This window comes from Sinohyriopsis cumingii, chromosome 8 (genome assembly GCF_028554795.1).
Source record: "Sinohyriopsis cumingii isolate HCF-2022 chromosome 8, ASM2855479v2, whole genome shotgun sequence".
Classification (NCBI taxonomy): domain Eukaryota; kingdom Metazoa; phylum Mollusca; class Bivalvia; order Unionida; family Unionidae; genus Sinohyriopsis; species Sinohyriopsis cumingii.
The window spans coordinates 99,436,418-99,455,102 of record NC_142968.1 but is presented as its reverse complement, the minus strand read 5'-3'; the positions used below and the strand labels follow the sequence as shown (position 1 = coordinate 99,455,102).

General features: G+C 36.3%; 1 protein-coding gene across 1 annotated transcript in view; it reads right to left on the bottom strand.

The window, feature by feature from the left end:
• The window catches only part of LOC149794227 (uncharacterized), an 81,024-nt gene extending 68,753 nt beyond the window's left edge, over positions 1–12,271 (bottom strand). Inside the window, exons 1-3 of the mRNA XM_089969091.1 lie at positions 12,265–12,271; positions 11,208–11,333; positions 7,522–7,632 (exon numbers count right to left, since the gene is read on the bottom strand). Coding sequence (XP_089825217.1) covers positions 7,522–7,632; positions 11,208–11,333; positions 12,265–12,271 — 244 coding nt within the window. The remainder of the gene's footprint in view (positions 1–7,521; positions 7,633–11,207; positions 11,334–12,264) is intronic.
• Positions 12,272–18,685: the final 6,414 nt, after the last annotated feature.

Genomic DNA, 18,685 nt, shown 5'->3' with positions numbered 1-18,685 from the left:
GACTCGAACCGCGGCAGACAGAGGTGAGATGGCAGTGATCCGTAACGAAGAGCGCTCTAGACCACTCGGCCACTCGGGGCCCCCGTTTCGTCGTGTGAAATTACCGTAAATCATTTTTACTATTTGGGTAAAACACATTCTCTTCGTCGTGTGAAATTACTGTGTAAGGTCATTTACTTGTATTCACATTTATGTTACATTATTAGGTTCGTGAGGATTGTGTTTATTTGTCCAATGTTTGGATCTTGCACACGCACATTTTAATCATACTTCTTTTTCCATTTGAGTCATTCATCAATAAACATTGGACTTTTGTATTTTTGTCACCATCAAAAAGTGTTCTGTTACAAATCCGAACCAAACCCGGTTATCTTGTTACAACCGCACGTCGTTTTAAACAGATTAACGGTTTATAATGGTAGATATTTACAGAGGATCTGCTAGCGGCAAGCCACAGACCGAAGTTGATTTATCTAAATATGTGACACGAGATGAACTTGCTAATCTTTTGCGTATTTCCGATGTTGACACAAACGAGGTTGTTGTTTTTCAGATCAGCAAGGACGGTTAAAGATGAGCAATATCCCATTGACAGATATCATTCTGCAAGTTCCAGGTGCGACCGAAGATAACTTAGTGATGTTTACTAAAAACGGTAAGATTAATGAATCGAGGGAATCACCTCTAACAATCGCGTGGAGATTACTGGACGTATTAGAAGAATTGTTGACATAATGTATGGCGATCTCAACATGAGCAAAAATACAATCATCAATGCAAGAGAATCACAATCAGACGATGACGTGGCAACAAAATAATACGTGGTCAACAAGAATTCCACGATCAGAACTGAGATCAGTAAGTACGTTGCTAAACCGGCGATGTAATGACTGGCAATCTCCACATGATCGGAAATGGCATTACTTATTTGAGAGAACCAGAATCAAACGATGACGCTGAAACGAAGAAATACGTGGACAAAAGCAACATCCCGATGACGACCTCGTTAATAATATCAATGATGTATTGTCCATGTTTAGATCTGAATATACTAATCATGTAAACGCGTTTGTGAATTTACGTAGAAACACAAATAGAGCCATTATTGAATGTTTTGGGAATCCAGCAGTCATCGACACCAAGCTCGCTGAAATTCACACACAGATTGTTGATCTAGTCAACGTTAAAACAACAATCGAAATTATTAACAGTGAGAACACCAACATCAGCTCAAGAATCAATTCGATAAACACTAAACTCGAAAAAATCAAAAAGATTGCCGAGGTTTAATTTACACGACTCTGCTCATCAACATGGTATACACGGTAGCATCTGGATCAGGAACATGGACAAAGCATAACAAATCCATCAAGCATACCGCTGATGTTACTGGGGTGTGCATATTTTCCATGTTTAGCGTTGTGCAATTTACTATAATTTCATTCTTTCCTTCACGTCATGGCGCACAAAGTTCTTCTTCCTTAACTATGGCATACGTGATAGAACATAATAAATAAGCAATATTCATATTGGAATCAGAGGATAATACCTAAACAGTGGATTACTGTTGGTGTCTGGAATTCGTCGAGAAGATATCTTAATTCATTACTTAATATATAACATAATGAATCCCACACAATCCTTTCGGTATAAGTGTGTGTGTGGAATGCATCGCTGAAAGAAATCATCGACGAGCACATGAAAAAACAAAAACAATATCGCAGACGAATCATCGTCGTCGACAATGTTCTATACTCGGTTTCCCCGCTGGTCGCTGAAACAACGTCGTTAATCGGCACATTATCAGCGACGCACCTCATACCGGCCGTGGTTGGATCCGATGTCGCTGTTGTTGTCGGTGTTGCTGGTATATTCAATATTATCGCGAAAAAAATATCCACATGTAACAGTAAAAAATTGCACGAGCATACGGAAATAACTTACGCTGAGACATATGCGTGTATAAATACATCATCAATACTGTCAGCAAGGTTAAACGACGGTGCAATATCAGACGATACATTTTTCCGCAATTAGGAATATTTATTATCGGTATCACAGCAACGCAAACATGCCAACGCCACGTGTCAGCAACGTCAACACAGCCAGAATTCGATATTGGTTATCCAACTCCGATAAGAGTCCCCAATGATCGGTCACTTGAAATCACACTGGCACAATTAGGACTTCATTATAGTTGGCCAAATGTCAGAGAAAAATCATTTGGTAGATTGGACGCTAGTAATTCGCTGATATTTTCGCATAAATCCTCAGCTGATGGGCAAGCCTCAATCTGGGAGGTCGCTTCCATCCTTACAGGATTTTATCAAATATAACAAATCAACGATGAACTTCAGCGAAGAATTAAATCAATAACAGGAAAAGATTAAATGATCGTTATCAAGGTACACGAGCCAACATTGAGTGTTGCCGTAGAAATATCGTCAGCGGATTCCAGGGAATCCAGTTACGCCATTGACATATATAAGTCGTCGATCTGAACCGTGCCGGGATGGCCGCTGCAAGCGCCAATCTATACTAGACCACCACATCCTATGCGATCTGATATTTATTCAACGGAAGACCGTTCTCACAACTTCTTATTTACAGAGTGTGATGATCTGCTCGAGAATTTCGAACGTCTGGATAATAAACTTCTTCAAGGAGAACAAATAGTTAACGAGATGACAATGTTGTACGAAAGAGAATAGTGAAAACTAAGGGAGATGTTTGAGAAATATATACTTGAATTTCCCAATTATTTCATTAGATCAAATATCGATGTTACAATGAGACATCTAGCGGGCCTGAGTATCGATGCTTCACATTTGGCATTATAAATGTATGCGGCAGCCAGACAAGAAAAGGATCCCGATTAAATAAAGTAATTTATGAACGTTTTCAGATCACTGAAAAAAAACAAGATTGATACATTTATACTACCCGGCCTTAATTCTGATAAGATGAAGCAGACTATAAAGGATATAGCTGACGAATATCTTCCGAAGATTTTTGCAGTATGGGAGAAGTTACGGGGCCCTCCAGATATTCTCCGACATAATAACGATCCAACAGGTGGTGGTCGTCATGTGTCGCCAGGTATTGTCAATATCACATCGACGATTTCTGTAAACCTGGTCTGTGACGCAGTCGATGGTAGCTATACATCGTTTTGACAAGAATTAGGGCAGGCACAGCAGAAATATGTTTTTTACGGTTTTCTCCGGATGTCCCGCCGGGTCATTTGATTGTGTCGGTGACAAATAATCCTGTTTATTTACGATGTCATAATCCATCGTTGTCACGAATATGTTTTCGTCTAAACAAGACTTTAATTTATTGGACACAAGTGGTGAAGAATTGACCGTTAGTTTGTATGTGCGTGATAAATTCTGAGGCCTCTCTCGGCCAATGACAACAATAACATTTGGTCGTTAATTTTGTTTTACTATCTCAATTCTTAGGCACCGGTGACATCGCTATTACATGGATTCCTTGGCGGATTCTGCGGTAATCTTAATAGATTCCAACACAAGGTTTTCAGCTGTCTCGCACGTGCACTTACAGCAGCTTGAGTTTCATATTGTCGAGACAAATCTGATTGTATTTCCTCAATGGCGCTTGCCAATGGAACACATTTACCTATATCATGTTGTTAGTGTAAATTCGCCAATGACAATTCCATTTCGCGTTGGAGTAATTTGATAAATATGTACTCTTCCGCTAGTGTATATCTGTCCTTTTCACGTCCCTGCTGTATCATCTCAAATTCATCGTTGATTTTTTCAACATCACTTTGAATGGCGAGATCAACTTGCTCCAATTGTTCGATCATGGAGATAATATCGCTGATGTTTTCTAGTTCATTATACAACAAATGTATTTTTTTAATAAAATATTTTATCTACACCAATTCGATAATGTGTTGCTGGATCGTTTAAACTTACTGTGATGAATCCATGTGGGATTTTCTGAGCACGCGCGAAGAAATATGAATATTTACCTATGTCCATGTTGCCTGGACACCTGTCGCATGAATATATCGCAGCGCATGTGTATCAACCCCATTAAAAATAACCCCCAAAAATATAGTTATCTCTGATCACATTGGGAATCAGAGTATACCGCTGGGTGACGTAAATAACATTTGTGTTTTTAAGTATGCCCCCTGAGAATATTCTGGCTGGATTTGCTTGTTTGTCAAGCATGACATCATCGCAAACCACTAGATTGTTGATATACCCATTGAGATCCTCGACGGACGGCGCTTCATCGATATCCGTGATAAATTCAATAATATCGTCCTTGGCCAGATATCTTCTCGTGCTGTGGTAACCAAACTTGTTTTTTGTTGTTTGTATGAAATTATCGCAGAGGTTACAGTCAACGATGTGAGGATCTTAGCATCGAGCATGTATTGTAATAGCACTATTGGAGCCCAACCACGCTGATTGTTTGCGCAACAATCGTTGAGATTGACGCTGGTATCCGGTTTATTAAAGTGTCTACCAAACCAAATTGGTATTACAGGATGAATACTCGCTGAAAACTCGAATGATTCAATCTCGACAAATCCAGTAAGTTAGATATTTGGTAGTGGTCCGTTTACTGCAACTCGTGTCATTTCGTGTATTGGGTGCCCGTGTCATTCAAAATAACGATGTCACTCGCTAAGTCCAAGAAAAGCCGCCGGATAAGCAGCAATGTTGTCAACAGAAATCATGTCAGATGAATTATATTTTGTGTTCCAAAGACCTCCATAGCCAAACTCAACACAAGATTGTGATACATGATCGAGAAATTCATTTAGAGTTGGAAGCCATTTATCTATTTTTTGTTGGGCTATATGAGCCACAACAGACGACGCCGTAAAACAGTTAACGAGTAAATCATCGCTGTCTATGCTATATTTTACCAAAATTTGTTTCATCACACATTGGAGCGATTCCTTCAGATATTGAGCCCCAGACGGCAGAAGACACTGTTGATTCGTCTGACTCAGAGTCATATCCGTGAAACAGCCAGACTGATACACGTCACGCTAACTTATGTTGTAGATTTCTTCGTAGATATGACCATCATAAAATCGTATTACTCTCTCCATTAGAAATGTTGTTACTGCTTCTGTCCACGCATGACAATTATGGTCTATGACCTTTATTGGAGCACCGCACGTTCTATATTTGTTCGTAGATTTCTTCGTAGATATAACCGTCACAAAATCGTATTATTTTCTCCCTTGGAAATTGTGTTACTGCTTCTGTCTACGCATGACAGTTATGGTCTATGACGTTTATTGGATCACTTCACGTTCTATATTTGTTCGAGTTATATAAAATTTCATTTGTTTTTTTTTTACAATTATCAGAAACAATAATAATTTTCTAACTCAGCTATGTCATCTATGCAAGTTCCAGTTGTAGCTGCATTGATATATTTTTCCCAATTATTTTTTATTCTTGATTCTGTTATTTTATTACCGCCGCGTTTTGAGTTTACAAATGATACGTTGACCCACTCAATTTAGCGAGTCAGTTTTCATCTTAGCAAGAGCAGCTATGTCTGGTTATTTTAAACGATAAAGCACAGAAACAACTGCGGAAACTGGATATGCGTTATTGTAGTATGGTTTGTCAATTCGGTCAAAATGCCTGTTTTAGAATTTGTATCTATTATGACGACAATATGTCGCCGTGATTCATTAACAGGGTCTAGTTTATCACGAAGAATCCAAGTCGGACCATCTTCACTGGTATGTTCACCAATAAATTTTATTCTGAATATACACTTTCTATCATCAACAAGATTATTAACGATAGCAGATGCTCGTTTGTCATCCATTTTAAAATCCATAAATGTTCCATCGCCATCGATCTTAAATGTTGAAAAAATGTGAGACGCACCATCGTTGATAAATTCATTCTTCGCTTGTTTGCTAAAATCATGCAGTTGTAACTCAAATGGTATCTGCATTATGCCACCTGGTAATCTGTCAAAATGATTTGGTGATGTGCTCTGGCTCAATAGCTGATAACCTTATAAACTCATCTTGTGTTGCTTCTTGTGATCTGATGTAATTTTTGATGAGATTTAAATCTGTTTTGATTTGGATAATATGATTTTGTTCCCGGTGAGATCTTGATATTTTTGTTGCAGCAATTTAGCTTCGTCAAATCGTTCCATACAAAATGATTACTTTTCTTCAATATACAAAATACTATTTCTCTTATTTAAGCTTTCCTCTAATTAGACTTTTACTAATAGTATAATGATGAACCAAACATATAACAGTTGCAAGTGGGGTCAGCTATCCAATGTGGCAAAAAAATGTCTCAGTGATATTGTGCTCTTCATTTACAGAGTGTTCGACGTAGAAATACCGGCCCAAAACCTTGTCTGGTTTGTGGAGTTGGCGTTAAAAGAAAAACGCAATTGTGTGAAGCTTGTGGTGGGAGAAAATATCGTGCGTTGAAAAGATACTTAGAGATAACAAATGCTTCAGATGATGTAAAAATTAAAAATCAACAAGATTACATCGACCGTTATATTAAAAACAATAAAATTTATCAAATTAGTGGATAATCTGTTGAACATGTTAGTGAAGACTTGTCCGGCGCCCCTTAGGTCGATTACCTCCCCCCATGGTTTTCATATCAAGCAGAGATATTCAAATTTTATAACACATAAAAGCATCACAATGTGTCACATACAGTTTGTTACTGTTCGTTGGTCATTCCAACGGTTCCATGTATTTTTTGAGTCATTTTTTCACCCTCCGCTATCCGCCATGTTTTCTGCTCACCCCCTCCTGCTGCTTATGGAACTGCTTTGCTCATTGGTGGTCTCTCAGTCAATCCTATAGACAATCCATTGTAGAAATAGCCGAGGTGGTCCGAATCGATTGGGTTTCTTTTTCTTGCAAAGATATTTCCAGCAAACAAAATGCATGATTTTTTGTAAATTACTAAGTGGACATACATTCGAGGCATATTTTGTCTCGCAGAAACAGCCAAAGTAGTTTTGACTGGGGACATGATATCATCTACATATTTGTAAAACAAATTGTTGTCAGATACACTATTCTTTATACTATTCAACGGCCTGCTACTTGTCTTATACTGTAACAAAATATCAGGAATCTGTATCAATAGATCCCGGAAGCTGAGGCAATGTAAAGTTGTTCACGCGCATTGAGTGAACTGAAGAGTTCCGATTTAAGGCTAGAAACTTACTTTTTGTTAATCTCTGTCTTCAATTAAACCCACACAGACTGTCCAATAGCGCCTTGCATACTGTTTGGTTTTCACATTGTCTTAGCTGGGTGTACGAATGTCTTATGTATCCGAGATCAATGTGGTATCAAAAAGATGCTCATAGTGTTCTCTCTCTCTCTCTCTCTCTCTCTCTCTCTCTCTCTCTCTCTCTCTGTGCAGATTCATTCGTTCATGAATTTATTTAAAGGAATGTTCAGTGAAAGAGCAAATCAAGTAAGATAACAATGAATAAATCAATTAATCTTACAGGCTCGTTTAGTACAGGTGCTCGGACAAAGAAGATATATAGCGCTATTGGACTCGCAGTCACCCAAACTCCCGTAAGAAAGACATTTGCAGCTCTGGTCTTCAGTGACATCTGAAATATTTAAATGCTATTGGCCAGACATATATCAGACAAAAGTAAGGCGTATCTTGTTTTATCGTGTTCTATGCACACATCCGTTAATCTATCGTCCATCCATTCGATCTTCTATGCATGCATATAAAGGTACTAGCATACATACGTACATACATATGCACGTACGATAGCAAGCATGAATGTATATACATTCCGGTTACTTTATTGATATTGGTAAACCCTTATTTGCAAGAGCTGGTCCAGCTGTTAGCACGTTTATGTTTACATGTACGATACTCGCATTATGAATAGCAAAAACACGGTGCATTTGAATCGTATAAAATAAATTGTTATTTACTGTAAAGTGTCGAATTTTGAATTGTATTGAACCTTAAAGTTCAATGCATTGAGCATTAAAATTTTATCATATTTAAGCCAGAAAAGTCTTTGTGAAGGGTCACTTCGACCGTTCTTCTTTTCTCCCCCCCCCCCCCGTGTCAGTGCTAAAACTTGAAAGGTTAGCATGTGAGATTTGACCAGGGCATTGCAACGCTGTCCTGAGAAAGTAAATATTTGAGCTACCAATCATAAACGTTTGATAGGAACCCATGTCAAATTATCATTTTCAAATGGAAATTGAGATGCACCATAGTTCAGAGATTCTAAACTGTCTAAATCTGACTAAAGAAATGATTATCTGGGTAGAATTTAGGAACCGCTACTTACGATTGGCCAGAATAAATTAAGGTGTACACTTTAGAAGTAATGTGAATTCAAAGTGACTACCTTGGTCGAAATTCTTTAGTCTAAAAATCCTGAGAGAGGAGTAGATTGACCCCGAGGAAGCCTAAAAAGATTAGTGCTTTCCTCGTTAAACAGGAAAAGGGGACCAAGTGACTGTCTTGTAAGAAGAGACAGGGTTTAGTGCTAGGACGCACAAATTTCGGTAAGAGAACAGCATTAAGGAACAGCTTTCTGGGGAAAGACGGGACAGTCCGAAGACGGAAGTCCGAAAATAAGAGTGACGAGTTCAGAATAAAGGACTAGGAAGTCCAGGAATCGGGGAAACGTAGATAATAGGAAGGCTCGAATAAATACGAAGGCATTGATACATGGTCAAGGGGGAGGTGATGCAATCAGTCGTGGACATTGCGCTCTTTTCAAGACTCGTTATTATGATGAGATAAATCCAAATTAGACACTGCTATTAAATTCTGTTGACATGAAGCATTAAAATTTTATCATATTTAGGCCAGAAAAGTCTTTGTGAAGGGTCACTTCGACCTTTCTTCTTTTTCTCCCCCGTGTCAGCGTTAAAACATGAAAGGCTAGCATGTATGACTTCGTGAGATTTGACCACGGCATTGCAACGCTGTCCTGAGAAAGTAAACATTTGAGTGACCAACCATAACCGTTTGATAGGAACCCATGTCAAATTATCATTTTCAAATGGAAATTGAGATGCACCGATGTTCAGAGATTCTGAACTGTCTAAATCTGACTAAAGAAATGATTATCTTGAGATAATTTAGGAACCGCTGCTTACGATTGGCCAGAGTAAATTAAGGTACAAGTAATGTGAATTTAAAGTGACGACCCTGGTCGAAATTCTTTAGTCTAAAAATCCTGAGAGAGGAGTAGAGTGTCCCTGAGGAAGCCTTAAAAGAATAGTGCTTTCCTTGTCAAACAGGAAAAGGGGACCAGGTGACTGTCATGTAAGAAGAGACAGGGTTCAGTGCTAGGATGCACAATTTCGGAAAGAGAACAGCATTAAGGAACAGCTTTCTGGGGAAAGACGGAACAGTCCGAAGACGGAAGTCCGAAAATAAGAATGACTAGTTCAGAATAAAGGACTAGGAAGTCCAGGTAGGTTGAAATGTAGATAATAGGAAGGTTCGAGGAAATAGAAGGCGTTGATATATGGTCAATGGAATGGGGAGGTGATGCAATCAGTCGTGGACATTGCGCTCTTTCACGACTCGTTATTATGATGAAATACATCTAAATTAGACGCTGCTATTAAATTCTGTTGGCATAACATAGCTTGAATTGGAGTTGCTGTTATTAATTTGTTATTGATTAAAGTTTGTTATTTTTCTTGTCTAGGGGGGCTGGTATTGCATTATTTCTTCCCAATAGTCTTACTCAGTTCTCTGTTGAAATTTTATCTTTCCACTCCCACCGGCTATAATATCGAGGGCGGTCATCCTCTAGATAACGCCATCCAAAACCAATTAACCACCCCTCTTACTAGGAGGGCGACATTACATTTACTATATATATATTTTTTATATGGCAGAGTCAGCATAGTATGGATTTATTACTAATAAGAAATCTTCCATAAATTACCCGAGTTACCAAACTATGCACAAACACATACATACAACAAAAAATGGAAAGTTTTTTCTTAAAACTTTTTGATAGATCGAATAACTTTTAATGTATACGACAAAGCATGTACCAGCTGAAAACAGTCAATCATTCAATAGTTCCAGCAGCAGATACCTAATAACGCTGTTGACGTATGTTTGTCTAATAAAAATTGCTTTTTGTTTGAAGCACTATACTAAGGGAGTGTGCGGATCCATCTCAGCTCTTGTGTTTGTCTTACACATATTGAAAATTGAGAGGCAGTTGATTAGTACTAATGGAAAGAAGCAACAGACTAGTTTACTTTTTTAAACAATATGATGTAATTACAGTCCAAGATGGGCAGAAGCTATACGATTATGTTAAAGGTGACCCAAGAAGTATACATACATACATACATACATACATACATACATACATACATACATACATACATACATACATACATACACATATTATCTAATATTGGGGGGAATAAAAAATATAACATTTCGTTGTCCAAGCGGTGTCAGGAAAACAAAAGAATAAAGTCTGTTGGTGACTGTGTATCATATAAAAGCCGTTTGGTCAATTGGTTTTGGTATTCTTTAACTATGAACTTTTAATTTTTTAAATTGATTTGAATATTTATTCGCAGTTGACTTAAAAATTCTACAAATATAACGCATGCATTTGATATTACGAATGCATAGGTGTGAGAGAAAATAGTAAATAAAGTTTCTAGTAGTCATGCGTTGAAAATGATACCTTGAAATGTCATATAGATGAATCCCTGTGTAATAAAAATATATGATGCATGATTTATTCAGTCGTCAATTGATCTCTTAATGTGGGCATTAAATATTCCTCCACTGGCTTGAGTTGTACATGTACAGTCAGATTTGAATATATATCAAAACATCAATATGGATCAAATAGAGGAAGGGAGAAATTTATATTGATGTCACAGCTAAGTGAAAAATACCAATTATTACACACACACACACACAGACAGATATATATATATATATATATATATATATATATATATATATATATATATATATATATCTGTGTGCCATATATATATATATATATATATATATATATATATATATATATATATCTGTGTGCCATATATATATATATATATATATATATATATATATGTGTGTGTGTGTGTGTGTGTGTGTGTGTGTGTGTGAGAGAGAGAGAGAGACAGACAGACAGACAGACAGACTTACTTCCGGCACAGGTCGTATTCACAGCACAGGACACTGGACAAGTACATGGAACATAAGCTGTGTTTGTGAAGCATTCTTTTTGGGATGCCCAGTATGAGCAACTGGTTTTCTGGTCTATGCAGCCGTCTGAAGAATGAAAGAAAGTTATCCATAATTTTTTGTTGACAGCAGATTATCAGGCATAAATATTCCTCTGAAGAGGTGATTTGATCGGTATTTATTATGCAGCGTCACTAACTTCAGTGAGGAATTGATTTACATCTTTATTTCCTCTGTATATTATGAAGAGTACAATCGGTAGTGAAAAGAATACGACAAAAATGTAAAGTAACAGTAATTGAACGTGAGAAATGCTATACATTTACAAATGATCATAAATGAAAGGCATATATGGTCTACATTCTTAATGAGAACTAAGAAAAATTAACTTGGTATATCTTCAGGTTCATTTTCAACATTTTTTTTATACACATTATAACTGTCGGATTACGATTTAAGCGAACACAAATGGCATGGTCGCAAGATAGCTTTAGCGGTAAACAAAATATACTTATTACAAAATTCTTTATCAAATGCTTCCTTCATATAAAAGTATTGGAATGGGTATCCATTTTGATACTACCAATGATGAACCACACATAATATATGGTGTTAATAAATTCAATTATAGAATTACTAAAAAAGATTTAACTAGAAATACGTTCATTAATAGCATCGATACGGTCAAGCGTTTTTGGTACATTTTCTCCACATGGAACAGTTAAAATACATATGAGATGGAAAAACATCCGTTGTTCATTGATTAATAGAATTAACAAATCACAGATCATCTTTCCTAAAAGAGTATTCACCAAATCAGTAATGGACGTTGCAGGTAAACATGCACCCCAAATTTATCAATAAGAAGACGCCAAAACTGTGAAAGAAAACTTCACACAGATAGAAGATCAACTACAGGTGCGACGGCTTGACAACGTTCAGCTTCTTCCAAAGATGAAAAACTTTTTGTAACAATATTGGCAGCGAGTCTACATGATATATTGGATTTATTTCCTACTTTCCATATTACAGAAGGAATCAAACTGACATTAAGTAATAACTTCTGAAATCGACTAAGAGAATTATGTTCATAGAGCATAACATTGAAAGCATTTTGTGTATTAAATGGACTTGGAATTTAACAATACCTTTCAATTCATATTTGTTAACCGGGAATATACTTTGAAGAATGTACGATTCTATGACATATTTTAGATTAAATTTATCAAGGAATAAAGCCAATTTTTGTTTTAATTGCAATCTTGAAATCTGGGAGCTAAAATGACGGAGTAAAAATAGTTGTTTTGCAAAGTTAGCTGCAGGCGACCTGCAAAGTTGTTCAAACAAAAATTAGTTTTTTTTATATCAATGTAAGTTTGAAGTGGTAAAATACCTAGCAGTCTTAATGCAACATCGGTTCGTGTATATCCAGAGATATCCTGTGTATGCTTAATGCGTGGGTTAAATCCAGTTTCACGACCATACTACGCTAGGGGTATTGCAATAATTTCATGCAAAATCTTAGCTGTGAGCGGATTAAATCCATTCGTGATCACCCCAGTATCAATAAAACTGAATAACACACTTTCAGGTTTATCTATAGCCTCTTTAACTCTGGTCTCTATTCTGCTATACTTTGACACTTTCGTCTCTATTATGCTATACTTTGACACTTTGGTCTCTATGCTGCTGTACTTTGACACTTTGGTCTCTATTCGGCTATACGTTGACACTTTGGTCTATATTCTCCTATACTTTGACACTTTGGTCTTTATTCGGCTATACTTTGACACTTTGGTCTCTATTCTGCTATACTTTGACACTTTGCTCTCTATTCTGCAATATACTTCGACAATTTGGTCTCTATTCTGCTATACTTCGACACTTTAACACCTAAACATCTATGTTGCTTGAACACTCTCCAAACTCAATAACCATTATCTGTTGTTTCTTTCGAAATCAGACGAGTTTTAGTTGAACACTACAATGTTAGTTTTCTTGTAATTACATCCAGATTCCCACTTTATGGAGTACTCGTTATATTTAAATAGAAGTTGACCCAGTCTTGACTTCGAAAGACTTAAAATAAGCATATCTGCCAAGGTCCGACACTGTCAAGGTTTAGCCAGAGTACAAAGCGATGTTTACATGTTGATAATACATAATGTTTTTAGATTGAAACAAAACGTAATACTACGGGGATAATATACCACCTTGTCGTTTTCTTTTTAAAACAGGAAATCTTCAAGAAATTATTTTAGACAAAATAATTCTGCTAGACAATCATAGTCCATATTCTGGAATTGATACCTATTTGATAAAATTTATAAAATAGTCCATCAAGCCATTCATTATCGAAAACGTTTTCTGTGTCAACAAAACGGCATAGACTGAAATTATTGCGGTTTACAGTTTTTACGCATTACCATGTTTCCTCAAAAACTTTATATTTTCTTTAGCATATCAAATATTTGTCTGCAAGCGCTTTAGTGACTGAAAGTATATGATACCCTAATTAAATAAATGTTGTTTGCCTAATATTTATTAGACAAAAATGTTTCTTGCCAACTGAATCGTGTCATCACAAGAATGAAACAAGTCGTAGCGTCAATTTACTGACCCGTCAAACATGAGAATGTTGATCTGAGGCAGTATATAATAATTTTTCCTGATAGTGCGGCCTTGACGAGACGATTTAAAACTAAAGATAGGCGCAGTACACCAGGTAAAATATCGTTATAGAATAGCGCAAGCGAGAAACATGAGCCTTTTATACCAACAACGTTTGAAGATATAACAACTGTTATTCTATGCTTCTCACGTATTTGTTTAGTCTTAAGCGCTTTCTTTCCAACCGTGATATTTATTTTCTATCCCTCTCAAAGATGTTAACCGTCCCTATCAACCTCGATTTTTCAATGTCTATCCATCCATCCATCTATCTGTATGTCTGTCTGCTTGTCTATCTATCTATCTATCTATCTATCTATCTATATATATATATATATATATATATATATATATATATATATATATATATATATATATATATATATATATATATATATATATATATATATATCACACTATACAGGTAGTTTGAAAGTGTTGAAGTGGGTGTGTATGTGGGTGTGATTTGGAGTTTTAACATAGCTTTAACAATTGTTCAGCCATATCGCTACGATATGGGCAGTCTGGGAGTTTATAGTGATGTCTAGCACATGGGCATCATGCCACAGACATGTAGCATCATATCTCAACCGCTCACATTATCCTGACACCAGGCATCCCATTCCTAGCACTAACCTCTTAATGATGAGCGCTAAGCGAGGTAGCTTCTAGTATCATTTTTGTAAGTCTTTTGAGATGACTCTGCCTGGGTTCGAATCCGCAACTTCCTGCATACGAGGCGGACACTCTTACCACTTAGACCACCGAAGTAGTGCAGTTTTTTTGAAAGATGGACATGGTTTCAGTTGCCGTTGCATCATCAGGTACTCTTTCGAGCCGGTTATGTAAAGCCTTAATTTATTTACGCCAAAACCATAAAAGACATAGATTTGTGAAGGAAAAAGAGACTTTTAAATAAGACAAAGACCCCCCCAAAACAAAAACAAAATTGACCCACCCCATCACATTTTTATCTTCCTTACCACGCTGAGATCCATTCAAAACCTGAAATTTGACAACCAGGTACTATTCCAAAATATTACAGAAGCATGATCTGCTTGATAAACCTGGGAAAAGTAGTGTGTACTGTTGGTTGCCTATTTACAATGGCACTAAGGGTATTTAAAGGGCGCACAAAACAGCCATAGCTACCAGTTACTAGTTTCTAAATGGAAGATTTCATATGCTGACTTCAAATATTATATAGTATATACATGTTCCATATACTTGGAAAAAATGTGGAATGAAAAGTTTGAACATTGAACTTATCAATGGAGAGTCACATCGCTCATAAAGCAAACCATAGAGTTGAAATGGTCTTGTACCGATAGCATATAGGACACACAATTGGTCCATGTACGCCTCTGGAAGTGTGAACCTCGACCAGACTGCATATTTTGTTATTGTCAAATGATAGTAGGACCCATTCGTATCAAGTCTATTGACATCCACCCTGAGACAATGTTTTTTATATGACAAGATTAAATAGCTTTTGATGATGTTCTTTCCAAGTCTATTGACATCCACCCTGAGACAATGTTTTTTATATGACAAGATGAAATAGCTTTTGATGATGTTCTTTCAAAGTCAACATCCACCCTGAGACAATGTTTTTTATATGACAAGATTAAATAGCTTTTGATGATGTTCTTTCAGAGACAACATTTTACTTTCTATAAGAATGCAGTTTATATAGTAAATTGGGACCTACCTTGTAAAGATTTTAAATTTTTAACATATAAAGAATTTTAACATGTTGACCTGTTCTCTTTCATCTGTTAAGTTTTTAAATTTTTCTTCCTGATAATTTTAGCAGTTTGTTACAAAACGAAATATTTTTCACTTAGCACAGAATAGCCAGCAATGTGCTTTTGTGCCATGAATCTCTATGCAAACATAACAAGATATTTTACGTTAGCTGAAGATATATGAGATAAAAAAGATTTCGATATGACATTGAGTACATGCCATGGATAGCAGTACAATGATAAAAAGCATAACTAAATTCAGATCCGAATTAGACACATAGTCCTAATATAGCGATTCAAATTGAACAAATACAACATTAATATCGTTGCAATAGTGGTGCTGGACTTTTATTGTCAAATTCGTTCCAACTAATATTAACTTAATTACCTGAAAATGTATCATTATCCGAGTGGGGAAAATCAATTCCAATCGACGTAAATCCTATTTTATGTGTTAAAATCACCAAAAGACCCAGCAACACTGATCATGACAGTGGCTTATTTTAACACTTAATGCAATATTTAATGCTTTAAAAATAATACAGTTCACCTGAGTTAGAAAGAAAAAAAAACTATTAATTGTATTATTGATTTGCTTTGTACAGGTGTAAAACTAGATATTTAGTGCAGGTGTGGATGGATTTTTGGTCCAAGGTAAAAAAACACTGTAAACTCATATTCTAAGGTGTACTCGTGTCGAATACGACTGTACTGCACGACTTTTTGGTCTAAGGCAAAACACTGTAAACTCATATTCTAAGGTGTACTCGTGTCGAATACGACTGTACTGCATGACTTTTTGGTCCAAGGTAAAAAAACACTGTAAACTCATATTCTAAGGTGTACTCGTGTCGAATACGACTGTACTCGTATGACTTTTTGGTCTAAGGCAAAACACTGTAAACTCATATTCTAAGGTGTACTAGTGTCGAATACGACTGTACTGCATGACTTTTTGGTCTAAGGCAAGACACTGTAAACTTCATATTCTAAGGTGTACTCGTGTGGATTGCGGTTGTCCTACACGAGTTTTGGTCCAAGGCAAGACAATGTCAATTTCATTGTATAAGGCGCACTCGTGTGGAATTTTCATGCATGATTTTCTCATATTTGGTATCATTAACAATCATTTAGCTTTACTTTCCTCAGATATGAGGCAATCTAAGCAGAAAAATCACACATACCATAGTGAATCAAAAATAAATGCAGCAACTCTACTCCAACACAATACGATAATGTCTAGAATGTTCCATTTGTAACCAGTAGCATAACTTAGCGGTCTTTTAGCTAGGAAGCAATTGATATGGCAATAATATGTGGATGATATGGCAATAATATGTTGCTGAAGTTGCAAAGTTACTAATAAACAATTATAATAACTCTCTTCACAGTAATTTCCTTACTTTCAAAGCAGAGTATTCCAATACTGAACGAACATATCCTGAAGCTTTCCTCCATATGGACGCCATAAGGTTATTAAAAGAGTGTGAAACAGCACTTACATTATCCTGACACCGGACCGACCAATCCTAACACTAACCTCTTAATGCTGAGCGCCAAGTGAGGTAGCTGTTAGTACCATTTTTGTATGTCTTTGGTATGACTCGGCCGGGGATCGAACCCACGATCTCCCGTATCCGAGGCGAACGCTCTATCCACTAAGCCACCGGAGCAGTCATACTAATAGGATACAATCCTTTTATTGACACCTATATTCATAGGATACACTCCTTGATCGCAGCCTGTTTAATATTAAACGCAAGAATAATCTTTATTACTGACTGTCAGTAACGAATATTAACATTAATTATGATACATTTTTATTGGCAGAAAACCGCAGGAAAAAATATTTTGCGGCATAATCAACTGCATCAATTTCTTATTATTACATATATAATCTATGTTGGGGTTTGGGCCGAGACAAGGAAATCCCAGTCAAGTGTTTATATTATTTGTCTCCCCACGAGGCTTGCCCGAGTGGGGGGGGGGACACATATAATATAAACCCGCAACTGGGATTTCCTTGTCTCGGCCCAAACTCCAACGTAGATTATTTTTCTCACCCAGTATTTTCCTTTAAAGTAAAAATAATTCTGCAGCAGTGTTCACGTTTAATGTTTACATGCGGTGCATGAATATAAATATGTTAATGAGGGCTGTGGTGTGACCGTTGCGTCCGAAGTACAGTTTATATGCGTGAGCAAAGAAAAATAACAACATAAAACGTCGAATAATAATGAGGTATTATCACATTTAATATATAGATGTTATATGAAATTGACTATAAATAATTAATATTTATTACAAGAAACTGTTTTATTTTCTTCAGTTCCAATTTTGAAAAGTTATATTGTAAATAATAAAACGATATTGGCTGCTCAGCATGACTAACCGATTAATCCTAATCTCTTACCATGCAAACTGAGACATGCAAAAAGAAAAGAAACAAGTGATATTGATGTACTTTTAACATTCAGTGAAAACATAAGACTTTTTGTTCTCTGTGCTACGTTTCACTGTCGGACTCTAGTTCAACATACCTATCCGACCTCACCCATGTGTACACACCATCAATATACTTACGCTCGTCTTCTGACAATCGTATACTCATTATTCCCACAATGAATACAAAGTCATATGGACAGCGTTCTTTTGCATACCAGGGCCCAGCAACGTGGAATGAATTGCCCATAAAGACACAAAGACAAAGTGATCACATTCAAGAGTGCTCTCAAAACTCACTTATTTCGACTGCAAGAACAAACTTAAAGACCGAATAATGTTTCCTACCTTAAATATTCTCTGCATGTTTTTTAATGTTTTCTAATTTCATGGTGTTTGTTTTTGTAATCATATCATTATATGTTGTTTTTTTTATTATCTTATAGGTGTTGTCTAATGTTGTAAAGCACTTAGAGCTTCTAAAGATTAGGCGCTATACAAAGTCCTCACTATTATTATCATCTATATTACAAGGATCTTGTATTGACATCCATTCTCATAGAATACACTACTTTTTGT